At 43.4% G+C, this 27588-nt stretch overlaps 1 protein-coding gene across 4 annotated transcripts in view; it reads left to right on the top strand.

Annotated features, from left to right (window-relative positions):
• NR4A3 (nuclear receptor subfamily 4 group A member 3) overlaps positions 1–27588 on the top strand; it is a 534362-nt gene that overhangs the window by 39744 nt on the left and 467030 nt on the right. Inside the window, exon 2 of one of the 4 annotated variants that reach the window (XM_056520152.1) lies at positions 9847–9952. The exons of the other annotated variants lie outside the window; for them this stretch is intronic. Within the exon in view, the coding sequence (XP_056376127.1) occupies positions 9865–9952 (88 nt within the window). The 5' untranslated portion in view covers positions 9847–9864. The remainder of the gene's footprint in view (positions 1–9846; positions 9953–27588) is intronic. 4 annotated transcript variants of the gene reach the window in all.

The raw sequence follows: 27588 nt of genomic DNA, 5'->3' as shown, positions 1-27588 counted from the left end.
GCTAGTACCGAACACTTCCTGAGGGATTGTCCTATCCGTCCTCCCCGCCTGGAAAGACGTACGCTGACTCCGCACAAAGGTGAGACAGTCCTTGATGTCTACTCTGCTTCTCCACGTCTTACTGTGCCTGTGCGGATGTCTGCCTCTGCCTTCTCCTTCTCTACGGTGGCCTTCTTGGACTCTGGATCTGCAGGAAATTTTATTTTGGCCTCTCTCGTCTACAGGTTCAACATCCCGGTGACCAGTCTCGCCAGACCCCTCTACATCAATTGTGTAAATAATGAAAGATTGGACTGTACCATACGTTTCCGCACGGAGCCCCTTCTTATGAGCATCGGATCTCATCATGAGAGGATTGAACTTTTGGTCCTCCCCAATTGCACCTCAGAAATTCTCCTTGGACTTCCCTGGCTTCAACTTCATTCCCCAACCCTGGATTGGTCCACTGGGGAGATCAAGAGTTGGGGGTCCTCTTGTTCCAAGAACTGTCTAAAGCCGGTTCCCAGTAACCCTTGCCGTAACTCTGTGGTTCCTCCAGTAACCGGTCTCCCTAAGGCCTATATGGACTTCGCGGATGTTTTCTGCAAAAAACAAGCTGAGACTCTACCTCCTCACAGGCCTTATGATTGCCCTATCGACCTCCTCCCGGGCACTACTCCACCCCGGGGCAGAATTTATCCTCTCTCTGCCCCAGAGACTCTTGCCATGTCCGAATACGTCCAGGAGAATCTAAAAAAGGGCTTTATCCGTAAATCCTCCTCTCCTGCCGGAGCCGGATTTTTCTTTGTGTCCAAAAAAGATGGCTCCCTACGTCCTTGCATTGACTACCGCGGTCTTAATAAAATCACGGTTAAGAACCGCTACCCCTTACCCCTCATCTCTGAACTCTTTGATCGCCTCCAAGGTGCCCACATCTTCACTAAATTGGACTTAAGAGGCGCCTATAACCTCATCCGCATCAGAGAGGGGGACGAGTGGAAAACGGCATTTAACACCAGAGATGGACACTTTGAGTATCTGGTCATGCCCTTTGGACTGTGCAATGCCCCTGCCGTCTTCCAAGACTTTGTCAATGAAATTTTTCGTGATCTGTTATACTCCTGTGTTGTTGTATATCTGGACGATATCCTAATTTTTTCTGCCAATCTAGAAGAACACCGCCAGCATGTCCGTATGGTTCTTCAGAGACTTCGTGACAACCAACTCTATGCCAAAATTGAGAAATGTCTGTTTGAATGCCAATCTCTTCCTTTTCTAGGATATTTGGTCTCTGGCCAGGGACTACAGATGGATCCAGACAAACTCTCTGCCGTCTTAGATTGGCCACGCCCCTCTGGACTCCGTGCTATCCAACGCTTTTTGGGGTTCGCCAATTATTACAGGCAATTTATTCCACATTTTTCTACCATTGTGGCTCCTATCGTGGCTTTAACCAAAAAAAATGCTGATCCCAAGTCCTGGCCTCCTCAAGCAGAAGACGCCTTTAAACGACTCAAGTCTGCCTTTTCTTCGGCTCCCGTGCTCTCCAGACCTGACCCTTCCAAACCCTTCCTATTGGAGGTTGATGCCTCCTCAGTGGGAGCTGGAGCTGTTCTTCTACAAAAAAATTCTTCCGGGCATGCTGTCACTTGTGGTTTTTTCTCTAGGACCTTCTCTCCAGCGGAGAGGAACTACTCCATCGGGGATCGAGAGCTTCTAGCCATTAAATTAGCACTTGAGGAATGGAGGCATCTGCTGGAGGGATCAAGATTTCCTGTTATTATCTACACCGACCACAAGAACCTCTCCTACCTCCAGTCTGCCCAACGGCTGAATCCTCGCCAGGCCCGGTGGTCTCTGTTCTTTGCCCGATTTAATTTTGAGATTCACTTTCGTCCTGCCGATAAGAACATTAGGGCCGATGCTCTCTCTCGTTCCTCGGATGCCTCAGAACTTGATCTCCCTCCGCAACACATCATTCCACCTGACTGCCTGATCTCCACTTCTCCTGCCTCCATCAGGCAGACTCCTCCAGGAAAGACCTTTGTTTCTCCACGCCAACGCCTCGGAATCCTCAAATGGGGTCACTCCTCCCATCTCGCAGGTCATGCGGGCATCAAGAAATCTGTGCAACTCATCTCCCGCTTCTATTGGTGGCCGACTCTGGAGACGGATGTTGTGGACTTTGTGCGAGCCTGCACTATCTGTGCCCGGGATAAGACTCCTCGCCAGAAGCCCGCTGGTTTTCTTCATCCTCTGCCTGTCCCCGAACAGCCTTGGTCTCTGATTGGTATGGATTTTATTACTGATTTACCCCCTTCCCGTGGCAACACTGTTATTTGGGTGGTCGTTGATCGATTCTCCAAAATGGCACATTTCATCCCTCTTCCTGGTCTTCCTTCTGCGCCTCAGTTGGCGAAACAATTTTTTGTACACATTTTTCGTCTTCACGGGTTGCCTACGCAGATTGTCTCGGATAGAGGTGTCCAATTCGTGTCTAAATTCTGGAGGGCTCTCTGTAAACAACTCAAGATTAAATTAAATTTTTCCTCTGCATATCATCCCCAGTCCAATGGACAAGTAGAAAGAATTAACCAGATCTTGGGTGATTATTTGCGACATTTTGTTTCCTCCCGCCAGGATGACTGGGCAGATCTCCTTCCATGGGCCGAATTCTCGTATAACTTCAGGGTCTCTGAATCTTCCTCCAAATCCCCATTTTTCGTGGTGTACGGCCGTCACCCTCTTCCCCCCCTCCCTACCCCCTTGCCCTCTGGTCTGCCCGCTGTGGATGAAATTTCTCGTGACCTTTCCATTATATGGAGAGAGACCCAAAATTCTCTCTTACAGGCTTCTTCACGCATGAAGAGGTTCGCGGATAAGAAAAGAAGAGCTCCCCCCGTTTTTTCCCCTGGAGACAAGGTATGGCTCTCCGCTAGATATGTCCGCTTCCGTGTCCCTAGCTACAAGTTGGGACCACGCTATCTTGGTCCTTTCAAAATTTTGTGTCAAATTAATCCTGTCTCTTATAAACTTCTTCTTCCTCCTTCTCTTCGTATCCCTAATGCCTTTCACGTCTCTCTTCTCAAACCACTCATCCTCAACCGTTTTTCTCCCAAATCTGTTCCTCCCACTCCTGTTTCCGGCTCCTCGGACGTCTTCTCGGTCAAGGAAATTTTGGCTGCCAAAAAGGTCAGAGGGAAAAATTTTTTTTTAGTAGACTGGGAGGGTTGTGGTCCTGAAGAGAGATCCTGGGAACCTGAGGACAACATCCTTGACAAAAGTCTGCTCCTCAGGTTCTCAGGCTCCAAGAAGAGGGGGAGACCCAAGGGGGGGGGTACTGTTACGCCGAGCGCTCCGGGTCCCCGCTCCTCCCCGGAGCGCTCGCTTCACTCTCTCCGCTGCAGCGCTCCGGTCACGTCCTCTGACCCGGGGCGCTGCGATCCCGCTGCCAGCCGGGATGCGATTCGCGATGCGGGTAGCGCCCGCTCGCGATGCGCACCCCGGCTCCCCTACCTGACTCGCTCCCCGTCTGTTCTGTCCCGGCGCGCGCGGCCCCGCTCCCTAGGGCGCGCGCGCGCCGGGTCTCTGCGATTTAAAGGGCCACTGCGCCGCTGATTGGCGCAGTGGTTCCAATTAGGGTAATCACCTGTGCACTTCCCTATATTACCTCACTTCCCTTGCACTCCCTTGCCGGATCTTGTTGCCTTAGTGCCAGTGAAAGCGTTCCTTGTGTGTTCCTTGCCTGTGTTTCCAGACCTTCTGCCGTTGCCCCTGACTACGATCCTTGCTGCCTGCCCCGACCTTCTGCTACGTCCGACCTTGCTTCTGCCTACTCCCTTGTACCGCGCCTATCTTCAGCAGCCAGAGAGGTGAGCCGTTGCTAGTGGATACGACCTGGTCACTACCGCCGCAGCAAGACCATCCCGCTTTGCGGCGGGCTCTGGTGAATACCAGTAGTGGCTTAGAACCGGTCCACTAGCACGGTCCACGCCAATCCCTCTCTGGCACAGAGGATCCACTACCTGCCAGCCGGCATCGTGACAAATATGATGTTGGCATACAGAAGATTGCAAGTTGCATGTAATATATGTAACCCCACATAGTTTAAGAATGTTTATACAACACATCAATATAGGAGAATACAATATAAAAGATAGTGTAGCTCACTCAGTGAGAACATATACCTGAGGTGAACTGGTGTTACCTTCACCCAAAGGTCTACAAAATGCAGAAAAAAATATATATAGTTGATAAGACAACTAGATACCAGTCCTCAAGGTATATGTGAAGGTATAGTAAAGAATAGAAAGTGATCCAGATAACAATTAAATATATTTATTAGGAAGTATATGGTGGTCACTAGTATCAAATATCCATGCAGGGCCCTTGCATGGGACACAGACACAGCGTAATATTGAATTATAATAAAACAGTATATTAAAAATGTATTTAAAATAAAATAAAAATACAAATAAAAACTTGCATCTATATTTTAGTATAATAATGAAATTAAGAGGTACTATAAATGTGCTTTCACTGCTCGGTTGGTCAAATGTCTCTTGAAAGTACAATAGAGCAAATCCAATAACTGGATATGTTATGCTGGCAACGGATTATCCTGTATTTAAACAGTCTCAGTAAATAGCTTTTCAGTGTTGTATATCCAGTGTTGGTGATATAGTGTCAATATACGGTATGGCAGCCGTTAGTGGTACAGTGTTGCAAACTGTATCAAGAAATAAAGTCCGGTGCAGAGCACCACTCACCACCCTTTAACTCGCTGGTATCGCTGTCGGCACTGAAGAAGCTAAACGGATTTAGATTTTATTAATTAATTTAAGCTCTACCTCTTTGACCGAGACTCAGAAAAAACTACTAAACAAGGGTCTTAAATTTGCACCCACCCAATCCCTCAGTAAATTTAATACCTACATAGGAATTGAGAAATATGTTAGAAAACTCTGCCTGAAAAAATACTTTCTAAAACAGCCCACCATTTCACCTGTAACCCAATCCACCAAGTTCACACCTACTCAATGCACCTTAAATTCGAAATTTTACCCTAGACACGAAACAGGCCCAGACATTTTGACTTTTAAGACTGCTGTGGAGTCCGAAATTAGAAAATTAAAACCACAGGTACGAAATAATAATATTACATTTAAAGAAAAGTTGGCTATAAATGAACTACAACAAAATCATGATATCACAATTCGCCCCGCTGATAAGGGAGGGGCAATTGTGATACTCGATACCAACAAATACAATCTGGAATGTACCAGACAGCTGTCAGACCCGAATACCTACACTAAATTAAAAACAGATCCCACACCAGAGTATGCCCAAGAACTAAAAACTTTGTGCGACAACGCTTTAGAATCTGGCATTTTACTCCCCAGAGAACACGATTTCGTTCTGGGAACACAAGGTAAAATGCCAGTCTTCTATTGTCTCCCCAAACTTCACAAGGACCCAATTAACCCTCCCGGACGGCCGATAGTTTCTGGAATCGAGTCAATTACTTCCAATCTCTCTAAATTAATAGATCGCCACCTCCAACCTTATGTACAGAAAACAAATTTTTACCTAAAAGATACGACACAGGCTATCCAGATCCTCGAGAACATCAAGTGGGAGCCAGACTATTTAATGGCTTCCCTTGATGTTAGCTCACTATATACCATAATAAATCACCAAGATGGCATGAACGCGGTTAAATATGTTTTAAACAAAGGCTCTATGAAATCTGAACAAATAGATTTTATCCTACAGTCTATACATTACATTTTAACCCACAATTATTTTTACTTCAATGGTCAATTTTACTTACAAACAACAGGCACTGCCATGGGCACGAGATTCGCGCCCAGTTATGCCAATCTATTTATGGCAGCCTGGGAGGAAGCCACGATCACTCCCAGACTGGGCGCGGATCTCGTGCTCTGGCGAAGATATATTGACGACATCATTTTTATTTGGAAGGGGCCACTGAATCTTTTAACTGATTTTATCCAGGAAATCAACATTAATTCTTTAAATCTAAAATTCACACCACACATAAGCACAGGCATTTTGGAATTTTTGGATCTTTTAATTACCATTGATACAACAAGTCTTGTATGTAGTACATACCACAAGCCTGTGGCTAAAAATAGTTTTATACTTTTTAATAGTTGCCACTTACCCAGATGGCTCTTAAATGTCCCAAAAGGCCAATATTGGAGATTGAAAAGAAATTGTACATCCGATATTAAGTTTGAAGAAGAAGCACAAGTTTTAACCAATAAATTCCTGGATAAAAATTACCCTCAAACTATTTTAGAACAAGCACTCAATGATGTCCGGATCTTAGACAGATCATCTTTCTTCATCCCCAAACCAGTTAACCTTCCATCTGAAAGCGATGTCCCTAAATTGATTTTGCCATTTAACAATAATCATAAAAAAATTGAAAGGATCATTAAAACATATTGGCATCTTCTAAAAAACGATAAAATCATTGGCCATACTTTCCCTACACATCCACCCATCGTATACACAAAGGCCCCCAATCTGGGCATACAGGTCGCCCCCACCATCCGCCAACCCCCTTCCAGTTCATCTTCCACCTGGTTTCAGATGAAAGGGTTCCACAAATGTGGATCCTGTTCAGGCTGCAAAATTTCCAAATCACCTAAAACCATTACAGAAATCTCATCAAAACTAATCAATTCACTCACAAAATTACAGATTGCCTAACCTGCCACAGCAAAGGGGTCATTTACCTAATACAATGTACTTGTGGTAAACAATACATTGGACGAACCAAAAGACAACTAAAAATCCGTATTTCAGAGCATATTTACAACATAAAGAAAGGGAACAAAACTCACCCGTTGTCACTCCATTTCACGGAACATCATGCTCAGGATCCCTCCCAGTTTTTCTTTACAGCGCTCTTAAAAGTAAAAAATTGTTGGAGAGGCGGAGATTTTATCACGCGTATGTCGAAGGCCGAATCCCGCAAGATCTTTGAGTTCGACACATTGATCCCTAAGGGACTCAATGCTGAGCTGGAGATTTTCGGATTCCTGTAAAACTTGAGATTGGGCTCCTCCTCACGACCCGTCGCCGACTGGTCGCATATCGACTCGGCGACGTCTCCTGGGGTCGAGCCTCATCCAAGAAATAATTCATCTTTATGTGATATTCATTTTTATGGTGTATTTTTGTATCCTGCATTTCGTCATGTTTTTATTCCAGTTCCACTCCCTGCCCTCACATTATCCATTTATTTATTTTCACTTCCTTATCCTTCCATTTGTATCCACATACTTATATTTTATATTATTATGATATACATTTTATGGTTTAAAGTCATATCTATATTTTATTTCTCATGATTTGTATAATCCTTATGATACATTTTTATAATACCTTTCATGCTAACTATCTTCTCATTTCAACATATACATGTTTATTTCTTCATTTTTATCAAATTACCTCACACACATATATTGTTATAATATATGTGTTGCATCCCATGTATATACATATATATACATGGAGGACCGTCAAAGAATCATAATATATTAATAATTTATATCGAACGATAAACCACTGCTCTTTCAGTCATCCACATTCAATACTGAAATTTTTTTCATTTTTATTTGTATGTTTCAGTTTTATTGTCTATTGTTTATTTTTATTTATTTTTTATTATTTATTATTTTTTATTATTTATTATTTTTTCATTTTTATTTTCATTTTTATTTTTATTTCATTTTTATTCTCAGTTCTATTTCATTTTTATTTTTATGTTTATTTTTACTTTTATTTTTATTTCTATTTTTACTTATATCTCATATTTTATCTTTTATGTTTATTTCTATTTCTATATTTATCTTTATTTATATCTATTTTAATTTTAATTTTTATTATTATTATTCTTATTTCTATTTTATTTTTATTTTTATTTCTATTTTATTTTTATTTTTATTCTACTCATCCAGTTATTCTTATTTTTATTTTTATTTTCATTTTTATTTTTATATTTATTTTTATCCATATCTATTTCTCATCTCACTTTTAATTTTATCTCATCTGCACTTTTATTTGCTACACCCAGCCATCTACATTCATTTTCATCTATCCTTTCTATCCACATTCTTCCTATTTTCTGTCTTTTTGTCTCCTATATGATCCAGTACCTGAGTTTACTTATGACCTGGAATTTCCAGATTTTCCAATCCTCCCTTAATCCCAATTCACACTATAAAAAATGCATCCCGCACACACCATTCATCTATACCTCTACTGAAGAAAAGGCCCGCGGCCTTGAAACGCGTCTAGAATTGTTTGTAATCCTTGCATCTATCCACATCTATTCCAAAAAATCCAGCCGATTACAGAATTTCATTTGCAACTGCTGGAGACCTCAACTTTGGGACCACAGCTACCTCACTGCTACTCTGCGCGCGATAAGCGCTTGATCACACGAGGCACGCTGCACGCTGCACACTTACCCACCGCTGCCCTGGCTATACTGCTCTTTGCGCCATCTGATTCCATCAACCAAGGACCCTCGGCATATCTGTGAGGCCGGAGCCATCCGTGCCAGCCGCGGACCTTGAAAGCAAGTAACCATCAACGTACCCACAGCGCTGCTTACAGCATCGCTGGATACAGGAGACAGAGACCGATACTGCCGGAGGTCTGATACTCCCACACTGCATCACCGAACAAGCTTCTTCAGTGCCGACAGCGATACCAGCGAGTTAAAGGGTGGTGAGTGGTGCTCTGCACCGGACTTTATTTCTTGATACAGTTTGCAACACTGTACCACTAACGGCTGCTATACCGTATATTGACACTGTATCACCAACACTGGATATACAACACTGAAAAGCTATTTACTGAGACTGTTTAAATACAGGATAATCCGTTGCCAGCATAACATATCCAGTTATTGGATTTGCTCTATTGTACTTTCAAGAGACATTTGACCAACCGAGCAGTGAAAGCACATTTATAGTACCTCTTAATTTCATTATTATACTAAAATATAGATGCAAGTTTTTATTTGTATTTTTATTTTATTTTAAATACATTTTTAATATACTGTTTTATTATAATTCAATATTACGCTGTGTCTGTGTCCCATGCAAGGGCCCTGCATGGATATTTGATACCAGTGACCACCATATACTTCCTAATAAATATATTTAATTGTTATCTGGATCACTTTCTATTCTTTACTATACCTTCACATATACCTTGAGGACTGGTATCTAGTTGTCTTATCAACTATATATATTTTTTTCTGCATTTTGTAGACCTTTGGGTGAAGGTAACACCAGTTCACCTCAGGTATATGTTCTCACTGAGTGAGCTACACTATCTTTTATATTGTATTCTCCTATATTGATGTGTTGTATAAACATTCTTAAACTATGTGGGGTTACATATATTACATGCAACTTGCAATCTTCTGTATGCCAACACCATATTAAGAGAAACAGTTTGTTCTATATCAATACACTCTTGGAAGTTTACAATAGCCCTGGAAGTCATTAATTGTAATATACCTCCCCAATCAGGTAAGTTTTCATGGGTCAAAGTCCAAACCCATAATCTCGACAAATAGATATAGATGGTAACCCAACATAACTGTTTTATTATAATTCAATATTACGCTGTGTCTGTGTCCCATGCAAGGGCCCTGCATGGATATTTGATACCAGTGACCACCATATACTTCCTAATTAATATATTTAATTGTTATCTGGATCACTTTCTATTCTTTACTATACCTTCACATATACCTTGAGGACTGGTATCTAGTTGTCTTATCAACTATATATATTTTTTTCTACATCAATATAGGAGTTCCAAAGGCCCACGATGGGAGATGCCTTGTCAACGTCGCTGGGCGGGGCTGGAGAGGACCCAGCAGTCATGGTACATATTGGCACCAATGACAAAGTAAGAGGTAGGTGGAGTGTCCTTAAAAATGATTTCAGGGACTTAGGCCGCAAGCTTAAGGCAAGGACCTCCAAGGTAGTATTTTCTGAAATACTACCAGTACCACGAGCCACACCAGAGAGGCAGCGGGAGATCAGGGAGGTAAACAAGTGGCTCAGAAGCTGGTGTAGGAAGGAAGGGTTTGGGTTCATGGAGAACTGGGCTGACTTCGCTGTCGGTTACCGGCTCTACCGTAGGGACGGGCTGCACCTCAATGGGGAGGGTGCAGCTTTGCTTGGGGAGAAGATGGCTAGAAGGGTGGAGGAGTGTTTAAACTAGGGACTTGGGGGGAGGGAACCTACAGCAAAGAGGGGGAAGATAGTGTAAATAGAGAGGTGGGAATTATAAATGTACCTGGGGGTGGAGCGGAGGGAGGGGTTAGAATAGTTAATAGGAATAGGCTTCATAGGAAAATAAAACTTACACCCTTGAATCCCATTAACCCCAATAACATAAAGGATGGAAATGTAAAGTGTATGTTCACAAATGCCAGAAGCCTAGCAAATAAAATGGGGGAGCTTGAGGCCTTGATACTGGAGGAACATATTGATAAATTTGGGGTCACTGAGACATGGCTGGACTCCTCGCATGACTGGGCTGTCAGTCTGCAGGGGTTTACATTGTTTCGCAAGGATAGAATGAACAGAAAAGGTGGTGGAGTCTGTCTGTATGTAAGAAGTGGTATGAAAGTCAGTGTGAACGATGCCATAGTGTGTGATGATTTTGAGGAGGTGGAATCACTGTGGGTAGAATTACAAAAGGAGGGAAATACTGAAAAAATAATATTTGGGGTAATCTACAGACCCCCTAATATCACTGAAGAGATAGAAGTTCGGCTTCATAAACAAATAGAGAGGGCCGTCCGGGCAGGTACAGTGGTAATAATGGGTGATTTTAACTATCCAGATATAGATTGGGGTCCGGGGTTTGCTAAAACTACAAAGGGGCGACAATTCCTAAATTTATTGCAGGATAATTTTATGGGCCAGTTTGTGGAGGACCCAACAAGAAGTGATGCCTTGTTGGATCTGATCATTTCCAACAACGCAGAGCTGGTTGGTAATGTAACTGTGCGGGAAAACCTTGGTAATAGCGACCACAATATAGTTACTTTTGACTTAAAATGTAGAAAACAAAGACAGGCGGGGAAGGCAAAAACATATAACTTTAAAAAGGCAAACTTCCCTGGGCTGAGGGCTGCACTACAGGACATAGACTGGGGGGAGGTGTTGTCAAATACTGATACAGAAGGTAAATGGGACATCTTTAAATCAACTCTAAATAACTATACAGCTAAATATATACCAAAGGGGAACAAATATAAACGATTAAAACTAAATCCTACATGGCTGACAAATGATGTTAAAAGAGCAATAAACAACAAAAAAATAGCTTTCAAAAAATACTAATCTGATGGGTCAGCGATAACATTTAAACAGTACAAAGAGCTTAATAAAATTTGTAAAAATGTAATAAAAACAGCAAAATTTCAAAACGAGAGACAGGTGGCCAAAGAAAGCAAAACTGATCCTAAATATTTTTTTAGATATATAAATGCAAAAAAACCAAGGACAGAGCATGTAGGACCCCTTAATAATGATAATGGGGAGGTTGTCACAGGCGATCAAGAGAAAGCGGAGCTACTGAATAGGTTCTTTAGTTCTGTATACCCTATGGAAAAAGGAGCTGACATTGGCCAGGTCAGTGCTGGTAACACATCATGTAATGTACTGAACTGGCTTAATTTAGAGATGATACAAGGTAAGTTAAGTGATATAAATGTAAGCAAATCTCCAGGGCCAGATGGATTGCACCCAAGAGTTCTTAGAGAGGTAAGTTCAGTAATATCTGTACCCCTGTTCATGATATTTAGAGATTCTCTGGTGTCTGGTATTGTGCCAAGGGACTGGCGCAAGGCGAATGTGGTGCCAATCTTCAAAAAGGGCTCTAGGTCTTCCCCAGGAAACTATATACCGGTAAGTTTAACGTGCATTGTGGGTAAATTGTTTGAAGGACTTATAAGGGATTACATACAGGAATACATAGGGGATAATTGTATTATAAGTGATAGCCAGCATGGGTTTACTAAGGATAGAAGTTGTCAAACCAATCTAATTTGCTTTTATGAAGAGGTGAGTAGAAGCCTTGACAGAGGAATGGCTGTGGATATAGGGGGAGATTTATCAAAACCTGTGCAAAGGAAAAGTTGCCCAGTTGCCCATAGCAACCAATCAGATTGCTTCTTTCATTTTTAACAAGGCCTCTGCAAAATGAAAGAAGCGATCTGATTGGTTGCTATGGGCAACTTTTCCTTTGCACAGGTTTTGATAAATCTCCCCCATAGTGTTTCTGGATTTTGCTAAAGCATTTGATACTGTCCCTCATAGACGTCTGACAGGTAAGTTAAGGTCTTTGGGTTTGGAAATTTTAGTTTGTAACTGGATTGAACACTGGCTCATGGATCGTACCCAGAGAGTGGTGGTCAATGATTCGTACTCTGATTGGTCCCCGGTAATTAGTGGTGTGCCCCAAGGTTCTGTACTGGGCCCGCTGTTGTTTAATTTATTTATCAATGATATAGAGGATGGTATTAACAGCTCTGTTTCTATCTTTGCAGATGACACCAAGCTTTGTAGCGGTACAGTCTATAAAGGATGTGCATAAGTTACAAGATGACTTGGATAGACTAAGTGTCTGGGCATCCACTTGGCAATTGAGGTTCAATGTGGATAAATGTAAAGTTATGCATCTGGGTACTAATAACCTGCATGCATCGTATGTCTTAGGGGGGATTAAACTGGCAGAGTCACTGGTAGAGAAGGATCTGGGTGTACTTGTAGATCACAGAATACAGAATAGCATGCAATGTCAGGCTGCTGCTTCCAAAGCCGGCAGGATATTGTCATGTATCAAAAGAGGCATGGACTCAAGGGACAGGGACATAATACTCCCCCTTTATAAAGCATTGGTACGGCCTCACCTGGAATATGCTGTTCAGTTTTGGGCACCTGTCCATAAAAGGGACACTGCGGAGTTGGAAAGGGTGCAGAGACGCGCGACTAAACTAATATGGGGCATGGAACATCTTAGCTATGAGGAGCGATTAAAGGAGTTACAATTGTTTAGTCTTGAGAAGAGACTTTAAGGGGGGATATGATAAACGTATATAAGTATATTAATGGCCCATACAAAAAATATGGAGAAAAACTGTTCCAGGTAAACCCCCCCCAAAGGACGAGGGGGCACTCCCTCCGTCTGGAGAAGAAAAAGTTTAGTCTAAAGGGGCGACACGCCTTCTTTACTGTGAGGACTGTGAATTTATGGAACGGTCTACCTCAGGAACTGGTCACAGCAGGAACAATTAACAGCTTTAAAACAGGATTAGATACATTCCTGGAACAAAATAACACTAATGCTTATGAAGAAATATAAAATCCCATCCCTTCCCCAATATCGCGCACACACCCCTACCCCTTAATTCCCTGGTTGAACTTGATGGACATATGTCTTTTTTCGACCTTACTAACTATGTAACTATGTAACTATGTAACGTCATAGTGCACCTATATTATAGTGGAGTAATAATAATACTTCTAATCACATCAAAGACAAGCCAAGGATGCCCCTTTAAATAATAGTATCTTTATTTTCTTTATTAACAATATACATAAGATATACAACAATAGACAGGAGAGTTAGCTCCTAGATATTACATAGAATATCACCCCCCACTGAAGAATACCAAGTCTATAAACATGCGCACTAGGGAATGTCTGTTTGCAGCAATACACCAAGTCAGCTGTCGTGCTCATTGTCCCTGTGAAGAATCGGGATATACACTAAGTCTCCTGACATGTGCAATGGGTAGTACACCTTAATGCCATGGCTATGTGCCCTCACATGCGCAGTAGCCAGGAATAGGAGGGTAATGCGCAGTAGGTAACGGGACATTGACAGGGAATGGAGTTAGAGCGCATGTGCGGCACAAAGGTTCCACGTCACTAGGTTCGGGTGATGTCAAACGGAGACGAGCGAGGTGAAGTGGATTTACCCTGAGTGTGAAGAACAGTGATTTTTGAGTTTAAATGATCCTACCCAGAAGTAATTATATCGCTGAGGAGGTGATTGGTATTCACAGAATTGAAATGTTAGAACATCAGGCATTGGATCAATAAGGCTGGGAACAGATAGATAAAGTCAGCATCACTGGTTATAAATAGCAGTGCTGATCAGTCTAGGCGACCATTTGCCGTATTCCAGCCTCTTGACAACGCCGTTGTTACGGCGAAACATGTTGAGGGTGGCAAAGGAATAAGATTTTAAATTGCACTCTGTGATGGTGCAATAATTAGACATCTGCAGCACCATAAAAAAACATCCTCCTTAGAGTCATTTGTTGGTAGGTTCATAAAAGATTTATTGTCAATTTTGCCAGCCAGCCAGGCGGGCCAGGCCTGGCTGGAAGTAGCATGAGCAAGAGGGATGATGGACTACCAGGACTGGTATTAAACAGTTGACAGCAGGAGTTTGAAGAATTTAAGTTTGTCATATTTTGCACTGCATGCACTGTGCTGCACACAGACAACTACATGGAGTGGCCTACGCTCTGCACCACATGGTTGTGCCGAGCGGAGACTAATGTTAATTTGAGCCAGCGGACAGCAGGCAGTGGTGAGGTAACACAAAATTTTAACACAAAATGATACCGTAAATAGCTAGGTACATCAGCACCCGACTGTGCCCCTGCCCTAGAACATTTTTTTTCTCAAGCCTTCAGATCCAGCACTAGTGTAACCGTCACTTGCGCCTCAACTGCTCAAGCCTGCTGGCATCCTCCTCTTTAAACTCTTCTTGATCCTCCCCACCACTCCTCTTGGTAAGAACTAATAATGTGTGATTGTGGCCATCCACCATGATGCCTTACACAGGGGTGTGGAAATTTTATAAAAAACTACTTGACCACGGGACTAAAATGGAGCAAAATCTACTTGTCCCTCATGACGATCCACTTGTCCGGCCAATTTTCGCTTCTACACTCTCGTTTTTTCCTCCTCGCCCTATAATAGCCATAACTACCTACTATAATGATACCTTTTAATTTTTCAATAACATATTCTCCGAACCAAAAAAAAAATATATATATATATATATATATTAATTAAGGGAAGTGAAATTGAAATAGTAAAAGATAATTTAGCAGATTTGGTGGTTTTTCTTTTCTGCGCCATTTACCTTGTGGTTGAGGTAACATGTTAGTTTTATACTTTAGGCGCCTGATTACAGCGATACCAGATTTGTATCGTTTACATCATGTTTTACAAATTCTGGACTTTTTCAAATTTTTTTAATTGCCATTTTTTAACCCCTGTAGCTTTATTTTTTTTCCGCATACCAGGCTGTATGAGGGGTCATTTTTTTTGTATCGGTACCATTTTGGTATTGATCTGACTTTTTAATCGCTTTTTAACTTTTTTTTCTGGGATATTATAAAAATTGCAAATCTGTGGTTTGGTATTTTTTTTACATTTACCGTACGGGATACATAATGTTATATTTTAATAGGTTGTGCAATTACGCACGAAGCGATACCAAATATGTTTATTTTTGTTATGTTTGCATGTTTTTATATAGGAAAAGGGGGTGATTTGAACTTTTAACATGGAAGGGGTTAATGCAGCGGTCTTCAAACTGTGGCCCTCCAGATGTTGCAAAACTACAACTTCAAAGCCAACGGCTGTCCTGGCATGCTGGGAAATGTAGTTTTGTAACATCTGGAGGGGCACAGTTTGAAGACCACTAGGTTAATGTGTGTCTTTCAAACTTTTATTAAAACTTTTTTATTTTATTTATTTATTTTTTTACACTTTATTACACTTATAGGAGGAATCATTAGATTCCTCAGACAGATGAATAGAGATCTATTGAACTCTATTAATCTGTGTGTGCTCTGTGATCCATTGATAGAGCCTGGTCCAGCCAGGATCTATCAATGACAGAGCTGGGACTGGAGGAAGCAGAGGTAAGTCCTCTGGCTACCTCCATAGTGGATCGCCCCCCTGCGATCGCGCTGCGGGGAGGGGCGATCCACCCCACTAGCCCACCAGGGAGCATTCACATTTCCCTTTAGACGCCGCTGTCAGCTTTGACAGCGGCGATCTAAAGGGTTAATAGCCAGCCGCGGCGATCGCCGCATGCTGGCTATTAGCGGCGGCCCCCTGCTACTGAGAACAGCCGGGGGCTGCAGAGTATGGAGCGGGCAAGAAACCGGAGCCCGCTCCATACATACTGCAGAGCGCCGCAAGCATCTCCCCGTGCAGACGTGCGGGGAGCGATGGCAGAGGACGCAGGTCTGCACGGGGAGAACTAAGCCACGCCCCCTCATCTCCCCCCGCACGTCTGCAGAGCAGGGGAGAGAAGACACATACACAGCTTCTCATCTCCCCTGCTCTGCTTCCGAGGACACAGGCTGCAGAGTATGGAGCGGGCAGGAGTCGGGAGCCCGCTCCATACAGACTGCAGATCCGCTGCACTTGTCAGGTCCGGCCCTGCTTGCCCGAAGCCGGGCTAAGGGCCGGACAAATTCACCTGCCCGGTGCCCAAAACTGCTAGTCCCGGGCGTCGGGCGATAGAAATTCCACATCCCTGCTTACAGTATCCCCGCCACGCCTACCACCACAAGTCCCACTAGTGCTATGCTTGTCCACTGCATCCCCCTCCACCAGCTCAGCAACACCCTCCAAAGGCATACCATGACCCAACCCTCCTCGTGGCTCGTGCTTTCCATCTGCATAGCAGTAGGGGGGTTAAAGGACATGTCCGGTGCTCACTTTTCTTATTGTATCCGTTCCGGGCTGCAAAAAAAAAAAAGAAAATAAGCTTTCTCTTGTCTGCATACGCTCTCCCGGTGCTCCGGTACAGGCGTTCGGTCCCCGGGCTGTATTTTTCTTACTTCCTGTTAGCCCGGCACGTCACACGGAGCTTCAGCCTATCACTGGCCGAGGGGGGACATCGCCCGTGTGACGTGCCGGGCTAACAGGAAGTAAGAAGAATACAGCCCGGGGACCGAACACCTGTACTGAAGCACCGGGGGAGCCTAGGCAGGTAAGAGAAAATTTGTTTTCTTTTATTTTTCAGCCCGGAACGGATAAAATAAGAAAAGTGAGCACCGGACATCATCTTTAAGCAAAGACAGAGACTGTGTAGATGTTGGCGGTTTGTCCTTCCAAAATGCGGCAGGCTTCAGCTAAGGCAATGAGTTTCGCCACTTGTGCTGAAACACAGGAAGGGAGTGGACTTGCCAGCAGAACTTAGAACGGGAGAAATGTGATGTCTCCATTTCCATAACCTCTAAGCACCAAGGTCTCCATTATTTTGTTCAATTTGTTTTTCTTCCTCATCCCCCCTCGAGAGAGGAAGCAGGGTAGCTGGATTGAGGATTGTGCATCTCTGAAGGGTGACATTATCCGGGAGTAAGAGAGAGCATTGAAGTCTCACTTGTCTTTGTAGAGAAAGTGGATTTCTTTGACATTGCGTTAGAATAGCTTTCAGGTCATGTGAAGCGAGGATAATGACAGAATGTCCAAGAATGATGTCCGAAGTCCTGTCCAAAAGGTCTTTAGCTGCTATCACAGCTCAAAGGCAGGTGGGTGCAGTTTGTGCAACAGGATCTAGTCTGCATGAGTAGTATCCCAAAGGTCTCAAATTGTCTCCATGTTTTTTGTGCAAGGACTCCAGAGGCATGACCCTTTGTTTTTAGAGAGAAACAGATAAAACGGTAGTTCATAGTTCGGGATGTCAAGTGCAGGAGCGGACATGATAAGGTCTTTTAGGCGGTTCAAACACTGTATGGCTTCCCATCAAAGTGGTTTCTTCTGATATATAGTTAGAATGGCATCATACAGATGTTGCATCAGTGTTGAGGCATCCGGAATCCATTGTCGGCAGTATATGATCATACCATAAAAGGCTTGTAGTTGCTTGAAGCAAGGAAAGATAGTAGATCCAGTGAAGTGGTGGCACACTCATCTTGTGATGTGGCACAGAGTAAAAAGTCATCCACGTATTGAAGTAAAGTCCCATTATGTTGGGCTCCTACCCATGGATCCAGACTGGTGGATAAAGCTTGAGAAAAGTGGTTGAGAACAATGGGAGTATCTAGAATTGTGGCAGCATTAACGGCACAAAGATCATGGACCATGTGGAACTTCTTAGGTTGTCCTCTTGGGGTCTTCTTCTTGACTAGTAACAAGGGGGTGTTTGCTGGTGAAACACATTTAATTAGCGCTCCATCCTTGAGAAGAGTTGTAATTTGATTGGGGTACTTTGGGAATCTTGGCACAGAGTTTCAAAAAGATCTTAACAGGTTGAACAGGCAAGAGTCCAATAACATCTGGGCCTTTGGACCAGACATGGTCAGGAATTTGTTGCAGGTAGACATCGGGTATAGTCTTTGTTGGGATGTTAATGACCATCAGTGAAGAGGCTTGCAGGACATCAGGTGTAAGTGCTTGGGCTAATTCAACGTGCATCCCATCATCCTCATTTTTATTGGTGGCTTTGAGTTTCAGGAGTAAATATCAGATCAGGATTTTTTTGACAATTTCTATATGAGACATGATTAGCTGGATTCTCTTGAGTTGTTCTGTTGTCGGGTCTTCATTGTTGATACATCCTGGAGTGGTTTGGGTGTCCAGAGCGAGGTCCAGATTGTTGTCCATATTATGACGGTTTTGTGACATCAATGGCCTTACAATGGCTGAATCCATTCAGTAGTCGAAAGGAAGAGGTTTGGATATGCAGCGTCTCTGAACATTTCCAGCGACTCTGGATAATTTGGAACACAGTACCGAGCAGGAACGGTTTGGAACTGGGGGACATAATTCTGAACCCGGTATTGTGCTGTAGCATTAAAGGGGTATTCCAGGCAAAACCTTTTTTTTATATATATATCAACTGGCTCCGGAAAGTTAAACAGATTTGTAAATCTATTCTATTAAAAAATCTTAATCCTTCCAATAGTTATTAGCTTCTGAAGTTTTCTGTCTAACTGCTCAGTGATGATGTCATTTCCCGGGAGCTGTGCATGATGGGAGAATATCCCCATAGGAACTGCACAGCTCCCGGGACGTGAGTCATCAGAGAGCAGTTAGACAGAAAACAACAACTTAACTTCAGAAGCTAATAACTATTGGAAGGATTAACCCCTTGGGGACGGAGCCCATTATGACCCTAAGGACGGGAGCATTTTTTGCAAATCTGACCACTGTCACTTTAAGCATTAATAACTCTGGAATGCTTTTACTTATAAATTTGATTCCGAGATTGTTTTTTCGTGACATATTCTACTTTAAGTTAGTGGTAAATTTTCGGGGATACTTGCATCCTTTCTAGGTGAAAAATGCAAAAATTTCATGAAAAATTTGAAAATTTTGCATTTTTCTAACTTTGAAGCTCTCTACTTATAAGGAATATGGATATTCCAAATAAATTATGTATTGATTCACATATACAATATATCTACTTTATGTTTGCATCATAAAATTGACGAGTTTTTACTTTTGGAAGACATCAGAGGGCTTCAAAGTTCAGCAGCAATTTTCAAATTTTTTGCAAAATTTTCAAAATCGTAATTTTTCAGGGACCAGTTCAGGTTTGAAGTGGATTTGAAGGGTCTTCTGGTTATAAATACCCGATAAATGATCCCATTATAAAAACTGCACCCCTCAAAGTATTCAAAATGACAATCAGTAAGTGTGTTAACCCTTTAGGTGTTTCACAGGAATAGCAGCAAAGTGAAGGAGAAAATTCAAAATCTTCATTTTTTACACTGACATGTTCATGTAGACCCAGTTTTTGAATTTTTAGAAGGGGTAAAAGGAAAAAAATCCTCTCAAAATGTGTAACCCAATTTCTCTCGAGTAAGAAAATACCTCATATGTGTATGTCAAGTGTTCGGCGGGTGCACTAGAGGGCTCAGAAGCGAAGGAGCAACAATGGGATTTAGGAGAGTGAGTTTTTCTGAAATGGTTTTTGGGGGGCATGTCCCATTTAGGAAGCCCCTATGGTGCCAGGACAGCAAAAAAAAACACATCGCACACTATTATGGAAACGAAACCCCTCAAGGAACGTAAAAAGGGGTATGGTGAGCCTTAACACCCCACAGGTGTTTGACAACTTTTTGTTAAAGTCGGATGTGTAAATGAAAAAAAAATATTTTTCCACTAAAATGCTGTTTTTTCCCCAAATTTTACTTTTTTACAAAGGGTAATAGGAGAAAATGCCCCCCAAAATTTGTAACCCCATTTCTTATGAGTATGGAAATACCCCATATGTGGACGTCAAGTGCACTGCGAGCGAACTACAATGCTCAGAAGAGAAGGAGCACCATTGAGCTTTTAGAGAGATAATTTGTTTGGAATGGAAGTCGGGGGCCATGTGCATTTACAAAGCCCCCCGTGGTGCCAGAACAGTGGACCCCCCCACATGTGACCCCATTTTGGAAACTACACCCCTCACGGAATGTAATAAGGGGTGCAGTGAGCATTTACACCCCACTGGCGTTTGACAGATCTTTGGAACAGTGGGCTGTGCAAACAAAAAAATTAAATTTTTCATTTTCACGTACCACTGTTCCAAAAATCTGTCAGACCCCTGTGGGGCATAAATGCTCACTGTACCCCTTATTACATTCCCTGAGGGGTGTAGTTGCCAAAATGGGGTCACATGTGGGTATTTATTATTTGTCATTTATGTCAGAACCACTGTAAAATCAGCCACCCCTGTGCAAATCACCAATTTCGGCCTCAAATGTACATGGTGCGCTCTCACTCCTGAGCCTTGTTGTGCGCTCGCAGAGCATTTTACGCCCACATATGGGGTATTTACGTACTCAGCAGAAATTGCATTACAAATTTTGGGGGTCTTTTTTTCCTTTTACCTCTTGTGGAAATAAAAAGTAAAGGGCAACACCAGCATGTTAGTGTAAAAATTTTTTTTTTTTACACTAACAGGCTGGTGTAGACCCCAACTTTTCCTTTTCATAAGGGGTAAAAGGAGAAAAAGCCCCCCAAAATTTGTAGTGCAATTTCTCCCGAGTACGGAAATACCCCATATGTGGCCCTAAACTGTTTCCTTGAAATACGACAGGGCTCCAAAGTGAGAGAGCACATGCGCATTTGAGGACTAAATTAGGGATTGCACAGGGGTGGACATAAGGGTATTCTACGCCAGTGATTCCCAAACAGGGTGCCTCCAGCTGTTGCTAAACTCCCAGCATGCCTGGACAATCAGTGGCTGTCCGGAAATGCTGGGAGTTGTTGTTTTGCAACAGCTGGAGGCTCCGTTTTGGAAACACTGCTGTACAATACGTTTTTTTTTTTTATTGGGGGGGACAGTGTAAGGGGGTGTATATGTAGTGTTTTACTCTTTATTAGGTGGTAGTGTAGTGTAGTGTAGTGTTTTTAGGGTACATTCGCACTGGCGGGTTACGGTGAGTTTCCCGCTAGGAATTTGCGCTGCGGCGAAAAATTTGCCGCAGCTCATACTTGAAGCAGGAAACTTGCTGTAAACCCGCCCGTGTGAATGTACCCTGTACATTCACATTGGGGGGTGGGGGGGGGGGGGGGGGCAAACCTCCAGCTGTTTCAAAACTACAACTCCCAGCATGCACAGTCTGTCAGTACATGCTGGGAGTTGTAGTTTTGCAACAGCTGGAGGCACACTGGTTGGAAAACCTTCAGTTAGGTTCTGTTACCTAACTCAGTATTTTCCAACCAGTGAGCCTCCAGCTGTTGCAAAACTACAACTCCAAGCATGCATGGTCTGTCAGTACATGCTGGGAGTTGTAGTTTTGCAACAGCTGGAGGCACACTGGTTGGAAAACCTTCAGTTAGGTTCTGTTACCTAACTCAGTATTTTCCAACCAGTGAGCCTCCAGCTGTTGCAAAACTACAACTCCCAGCATGCACGGTCTGTCAGTACATGCTGGGAGTTGTAGTTTTGAAACAGCTGGAGGCACACTGGTTGGAAAATACTGAGTTGGGTTCTGTTACCTAACTCAGTATTTTCCAACCAGTGTGCCTCCAGCTGTTGCAAAACTACAATTCCCAGCATGTCTGATCACAGAAGGGCATGCTGGGAGATGTAGATATGCAACAGCTGGAGGTACGCAACTACAACTCCCAGCATGCCGAGACAGCTGTTTGCTGTGTGGGCATGCTGGAATTTGTAGTTTTGCAACATCTGGAGTGCTACAATTTAGAGACCACTGAACAGTGATCTCCAAACTGTGGACCTCCAGATGTTGCAAAACTACAACTCCCAGCATGCCCAGACAGCAAACAGCTGTGTGGGCATGCTGGGAGTTGTAGTTTTGCAAGATCTAGAGGGCAGTATAGAGATCACTGTGCAGTGGTCTCTAAACCGCAGACCTCCAGCTGTTGCAAAACTACAAATTCCAGCATGCCCACACAGCAAACAGCTGTCTGGGCATGCTGGGAGTTGTAGTTTTGCAACATCTGGAGGGCTACAGTCTAGAGACCACTATAGTGGTCTCAGACTGTAGCCCTCTAGATGTTGCTATGCAACTACTCACCGGCTTCCGTCGCATCCGGGAGCCGTCCTCTTCTGCCGCACGCCGCCGCAGATCTCCGTCGCCGCCGCCGATCCCCGTCGCTCCGCTGCCTCCGGAGGGGTAAGTGGACTCCGGCGCCGCTCCTCTTCGTTTTCCCCATTCTGCCCCAACTATTGTGGGAGGGCAGGACGGGGAAAACGAAAGTAAACCCCTCCGCCCCAGATCTGCTATTGGTGGTCGCGTCTAGACCACCAATAGCAGAGATAGGAGGGGTGGCACCCATGCCACCTCACTCCTATCGCTTTAGGGGGATCGTGGGTGTCTTAGACACCCGCGATCCCCCTTCTATTCCTGGTCACCGGGTCACCATAGACCCGTAATGACCCAGAATCGGCGCAAATCGCAAGTGTGAATTCACTTGCGATTTGCGCCGATCGCCGACATGGGGGGGTCTAATGACCCCCCTGGGCATTTGCACGGGGTGCCTGCTGATAGATATCAGCAGTCACCCCGGCCCGGTTCCCGCCCGGCGCGCGGCGGGGGCCGAAATTCCCACGGGCGTATGGATACGCCCTTCGTCCTTAAGTACCAGGACGCAAGGGCGTATGCATACGCCCTTCGTCCCCAACAGGTTAAGATTTTTTTTAATAGAAGTAATTTACAAATCTGTTTAACTTTCCAGAGCCAGTTGATATATATAAAAAAAGTTTTGGCCTGGAATACCCCTTTAAACATCTTCGGTGCGTCTTGACAGATTGACACATCAGAGCTCTTCTTAGTAGGTGCCATTTCAGATTTGTTTTTCAATAGCTTTGACAATAAGAGCTGCTTTGGTTCAAGTGTCACATATTCAGGCCTAGTGTCCGTAAGCCTTTTCTTGGTAGCATCATGGAGGCCAGTACTAATGAAGAGTGTCTTATGGAAGTTGCTTCCTAGGTCATAACCTTGATCCTGAACAGATTAAGTAGTCTGGAGAAAAACTTTTCAGCTGATTCCGTAGGTTCCTGAGAAGCATCAGAGAAATTGGTGGAGCTTGAAGCTAGTCTGTCTGACCCAGGCTTGTAGTTGTCGGCAGAATTCTAGAAGAGTATGTCTCCTCGTCCACAAAAGCTGAGCTATCAAGGCTGGCGGAAATTATAGGCCAGAAGGCGTCTCCAGTTGTTATAGAGACTAGATTATATAAATCCTTCCATACTGATGAATAGGTTCATTGGATTTGCTTGATTCTTCTGTAGAAAGGCATTGGCTGTTTCTCTGGGTCAGGTAGTTGGGCTACAAGATTATTTACTTGCACCCTGGTAAACAGAACATATTTATAAAGAGTTTCTGAAAGAGGTTTCTCAGACCCTTTATTTCCACCACTATAGGTAAGTGGTATTGACATAGTTTGCGGCGGACTGGATTCACCGAAACCATGCAGGAGAACTCTGAAATCATCAGGCTGTATGGACAAGAGTTTAGATGGTGTGGATCTGGGTAATCCATGTTGCGGGTTATCTGAATCATCATGTGGCATTAGGTGTTTACCCAAGAGGTTAGGTTTCTTGAACAAGTTAACAGCATCCACCAGAGCTTGGACTGTTTTGTATGTTTTTTTTAGGTAAGCCTGATTTCTTGCAATGTTGGTATTGGCTTGTGATTCTCAATACTGGACACTATTGCATTGGCACAGATATTAGGAGGAAATCCAAAGAATCCAGAACTGATGGGTGGAATGGCCAGAGAGGAAATTTCCTTCTCTCCAGCTAGATCAAGAATGTGGTGTATTGTGGACTGAAGCTGCCTTATGCAGTCATCATGTTGGGCAGAGGAATGTCTGGGACCAACAACATGTATTATCATGTTGCAAGGCAGTGTCCCAGCGCCTGTAATGGCCAGTTGGGAGGTTGAAATGGGCCCTTGATGTAGTACCACAGATCAGAGTCATGCTGTATACTATTCCCCCCTGCCTGCAGCAGCAAGGCCATCATTATGCTGAAGATATGAATTTGCAGGGTTAACTATAGCTTGCACTCGCTGGGTTTCCATGGAACCCATGCCAATCCGGAGTAGGGTGTTGCTCCAGATCTTTGTTCCAAGGGCCGGTTGAAAAGATTCAGACACCATGTAACTGGCACGGGCGGGGCTTCTGCAGGTTAACTGGCACTGACGTCAGTGCGGCCTATGAATATTCATCCCCCCTCCCTCCAGTTAGGAGCGGCGAAGAGAGGGAGAGCTGGACGGAGGGGGGATGAATATTCATAAGCGGCGCTGACGTCAGTGCCAGTTAACCTGCAGAAGCCCCGCCCATGCCAGTTACAGCAAGATATACTGGGCGAATCGCCAGGCGGATCCGGGTAAGGTTGGGCTCATTTTAATCAGCGTCTCCAGCACTATCCACCAGTACCTGTGGATAGTGCGGAAGAAAATATCTGACAGTTTTCCTTTAACCCCTTAAGGACTGAGCCCTTTTTCACCTTAAGGACTCAGCCCTTTTTTGCAATTCTGACCACTGTCACTTTATGCATTAATAACTCTGGGATGCTTTTACCGATTATTCTGATTCCGAGACTGTTTTTTCGTGACATATTCTACTTTATGATAGTGGTAAATTTTCATCGTTACTTGCATCCTTTCTTGGTGAAAAATCCCAAAATTTCATGAAAATTTAGCATTTTTCTAACTTTGAAACTCTCTGCTTGTAAGGAAAATGGATATTGCAAATAAATTATATATTGATTCACATATACAATATGTCTACTTTATATTTGCATCAAAAAGTTGACATGTTTTTACTTTTGGAAGACATTAGAGGGCTTCAAAATTCTGCAGCAATTTTCCAATTTTCCACAAAATTTTCAAAATCTGAATTTTTCAGGGACCAGTTCAGTTTTGAAGTGTATTTGAGGGGTCGTCTTATTAAAAATACCCCATAATGACCCCATTATAAAAACTGCACCCCCCAAAGTATTCAAAATGACATTCAGAAAGTGTGTTAACCCTTTAGGTGTTTCACAGGAATAGCAAATTCAAAATTTTCATTTTTTACACTTGCATGTTCTTGTAGACCCAGTTTTTGAAATTTTACAAGGGGTAAAAGGAGAAAAAGCCCCCCAAAATGTGTAACCCAATTCCTCTCGAGTAAGAAGGCTCAGAAGGGAAGGAGCGACAATGGGATTTTGGAGAGTGAGTTTTTCTGAAATGGTTTTTGTGCGGCATGTCACATTTAGAAAGCCCCTATGATGCCAAAACAGCAGAAAAACCCCCACATGGCATACTATTTTGGAAACTGCACCCCCCAAGGAACGTAACAAGGGTCCGCTGAGCCTTAACACCCCACAGGTGTTTGACAACTTTTCGTTAAAGTCGGATGTGCAAATTAATTTTTATTGTTTTTTTATTTTCAGATCCAACTTTAACGAAAATGTTTCAAACACCTGTGGGGTGTTATGGCTCAATATACCCCTTGTTGCATTCCGTGAGGGGTGTAGTTTCCAAAATGGGGTCACATGTGGGTATTTATTATTTTTCGTTTATGTCAGTACCGCTGTAAAATCAGCCACCCCTGTGCAAATCACCAATTTAGACCTCAAATGTACATAGTGCGCTCTCACTTCTGAGCCTTGTTGTGCACCCACAGAGCACTTTATGCCCACATATGGGGTATTTCCGTACTCAGCCTTGGTTGGGATACACTGGCATACACACACAAAAGGGACTACAACTCCCAGTATGTGTCATTCAGGAGTATTCAGTCTGTGGTATAACACCAGCATGCTGCCTCTGTAGTCTCCTGGGGGTTGTAGTTCACCACACCTCTATAGGGCATATACCAGTGTTTCCCAACCAGGGTGCCTCCAGGTGTTGCAAAACTATAACTCCCAGCATGCCCTGACTGCCTGTGGGCATGCTAGGAGTTGTAGTTTTGCAACAGCTGGTTGGGAAACACTGGTGTAACATGATGTGTATGCTGAATAGGCTAGAACAGTGTTTCCCAACCAGTGTGCCTCCACCTGTTGCAAATCTACAACTCCCAGCATGCCCAAAGTCTGTCAGGGCATGCTTGGAGTTGTAGTTTTGCAACAGTTGGAGGCACACTGGTTTGTAAACACTAGCACACACACACACAACAGGGACTACAACTCCCAGCATGTGTCATTCAGGAGTCCCCCCCTCCCCCTTCACATATAGGGGGAGATTTATCAAAACCTGTGCAGAGGAAAACTTGCCCAGTTGCCCATAGCAACCAATCAGCTTGCTGCTTTCATTTTTATGAAGGCCTGTGAAAAATGAAAGAAGCAATCTGATTGGTTGCTATGGACAACTGGGCAAGTTTTCCTCTGCACAGGTTTTGATAAATCTCCCCCATAGAGATCATTCCCAGTATGAGATTTATTCCCCTGCAGTCCATACATCCCCAGCCCGTGCACCTTCTCATCCTCCCCTTCAGATAACACTTATCTTCTCTGTGTTTCTTCTCCTGTGCAGACCTGCATCCTTAGAATACAGAGCAGGGGGGAGGGGAGGTTAGGAGCTGTGTACTCAGCCAGATGAGATGAGGGGGCGTGGCTTATTCCTCTCATGCAGATAGAGAAAAAAAATTAATAAAAGCTGTGACATCTTGTCCACAACAGACTCAGAACTGTGGACAACAGTAAAAGAAAACCCTCTGAACTACAGAACTTCCTGCCCAACAAACAGGTAAGAAAAACACACACATGCTGCCAAAACATATAACACATGTATATTGCAAAAAAACTAAACTTACAAAGAAGATGCCATATAGTCAAAAAAATGTACCACCGGAGTACACCTTTAACCCTGGGTCCTGGCTGCTGATAGCAGTTGGGACATACTGGGTTTATGGCGTTCTCCGCTCATGAGAACGCTTTAAACCTCAGTAACAGGACCAAGGCATACAGGTACACCCTGCGTCCTTAACCCCTTAAACCCCTTAAGGACTCAGGGTTTTTCCGTTTTTGCACTTTCGTTTTTTCCTCCTTACCTTTTAAAAATCATAACCCTTTCAATTTTCCACCTAAAAATCCATATTA

Source organism: Hyla sarda, chromosome 5 (genome assembly GCF_029499605.1).
Source record: "Hyla sarda isolate aHylSar1 chromosome 5, aHylSar1.hap1, whole genome shotgun sequence".
Taxonomy (NCBI): Eukaryota; Metazoa; Chordata; class Amphibia; order Anura; family Hylidae; genus Hyla; species Hyla sarda.
The sequence above is the reverse complement of the archived record's forward strand: the minus strand, read 5'-3'. Positions and strand labels throughout refer to the sequence as shown.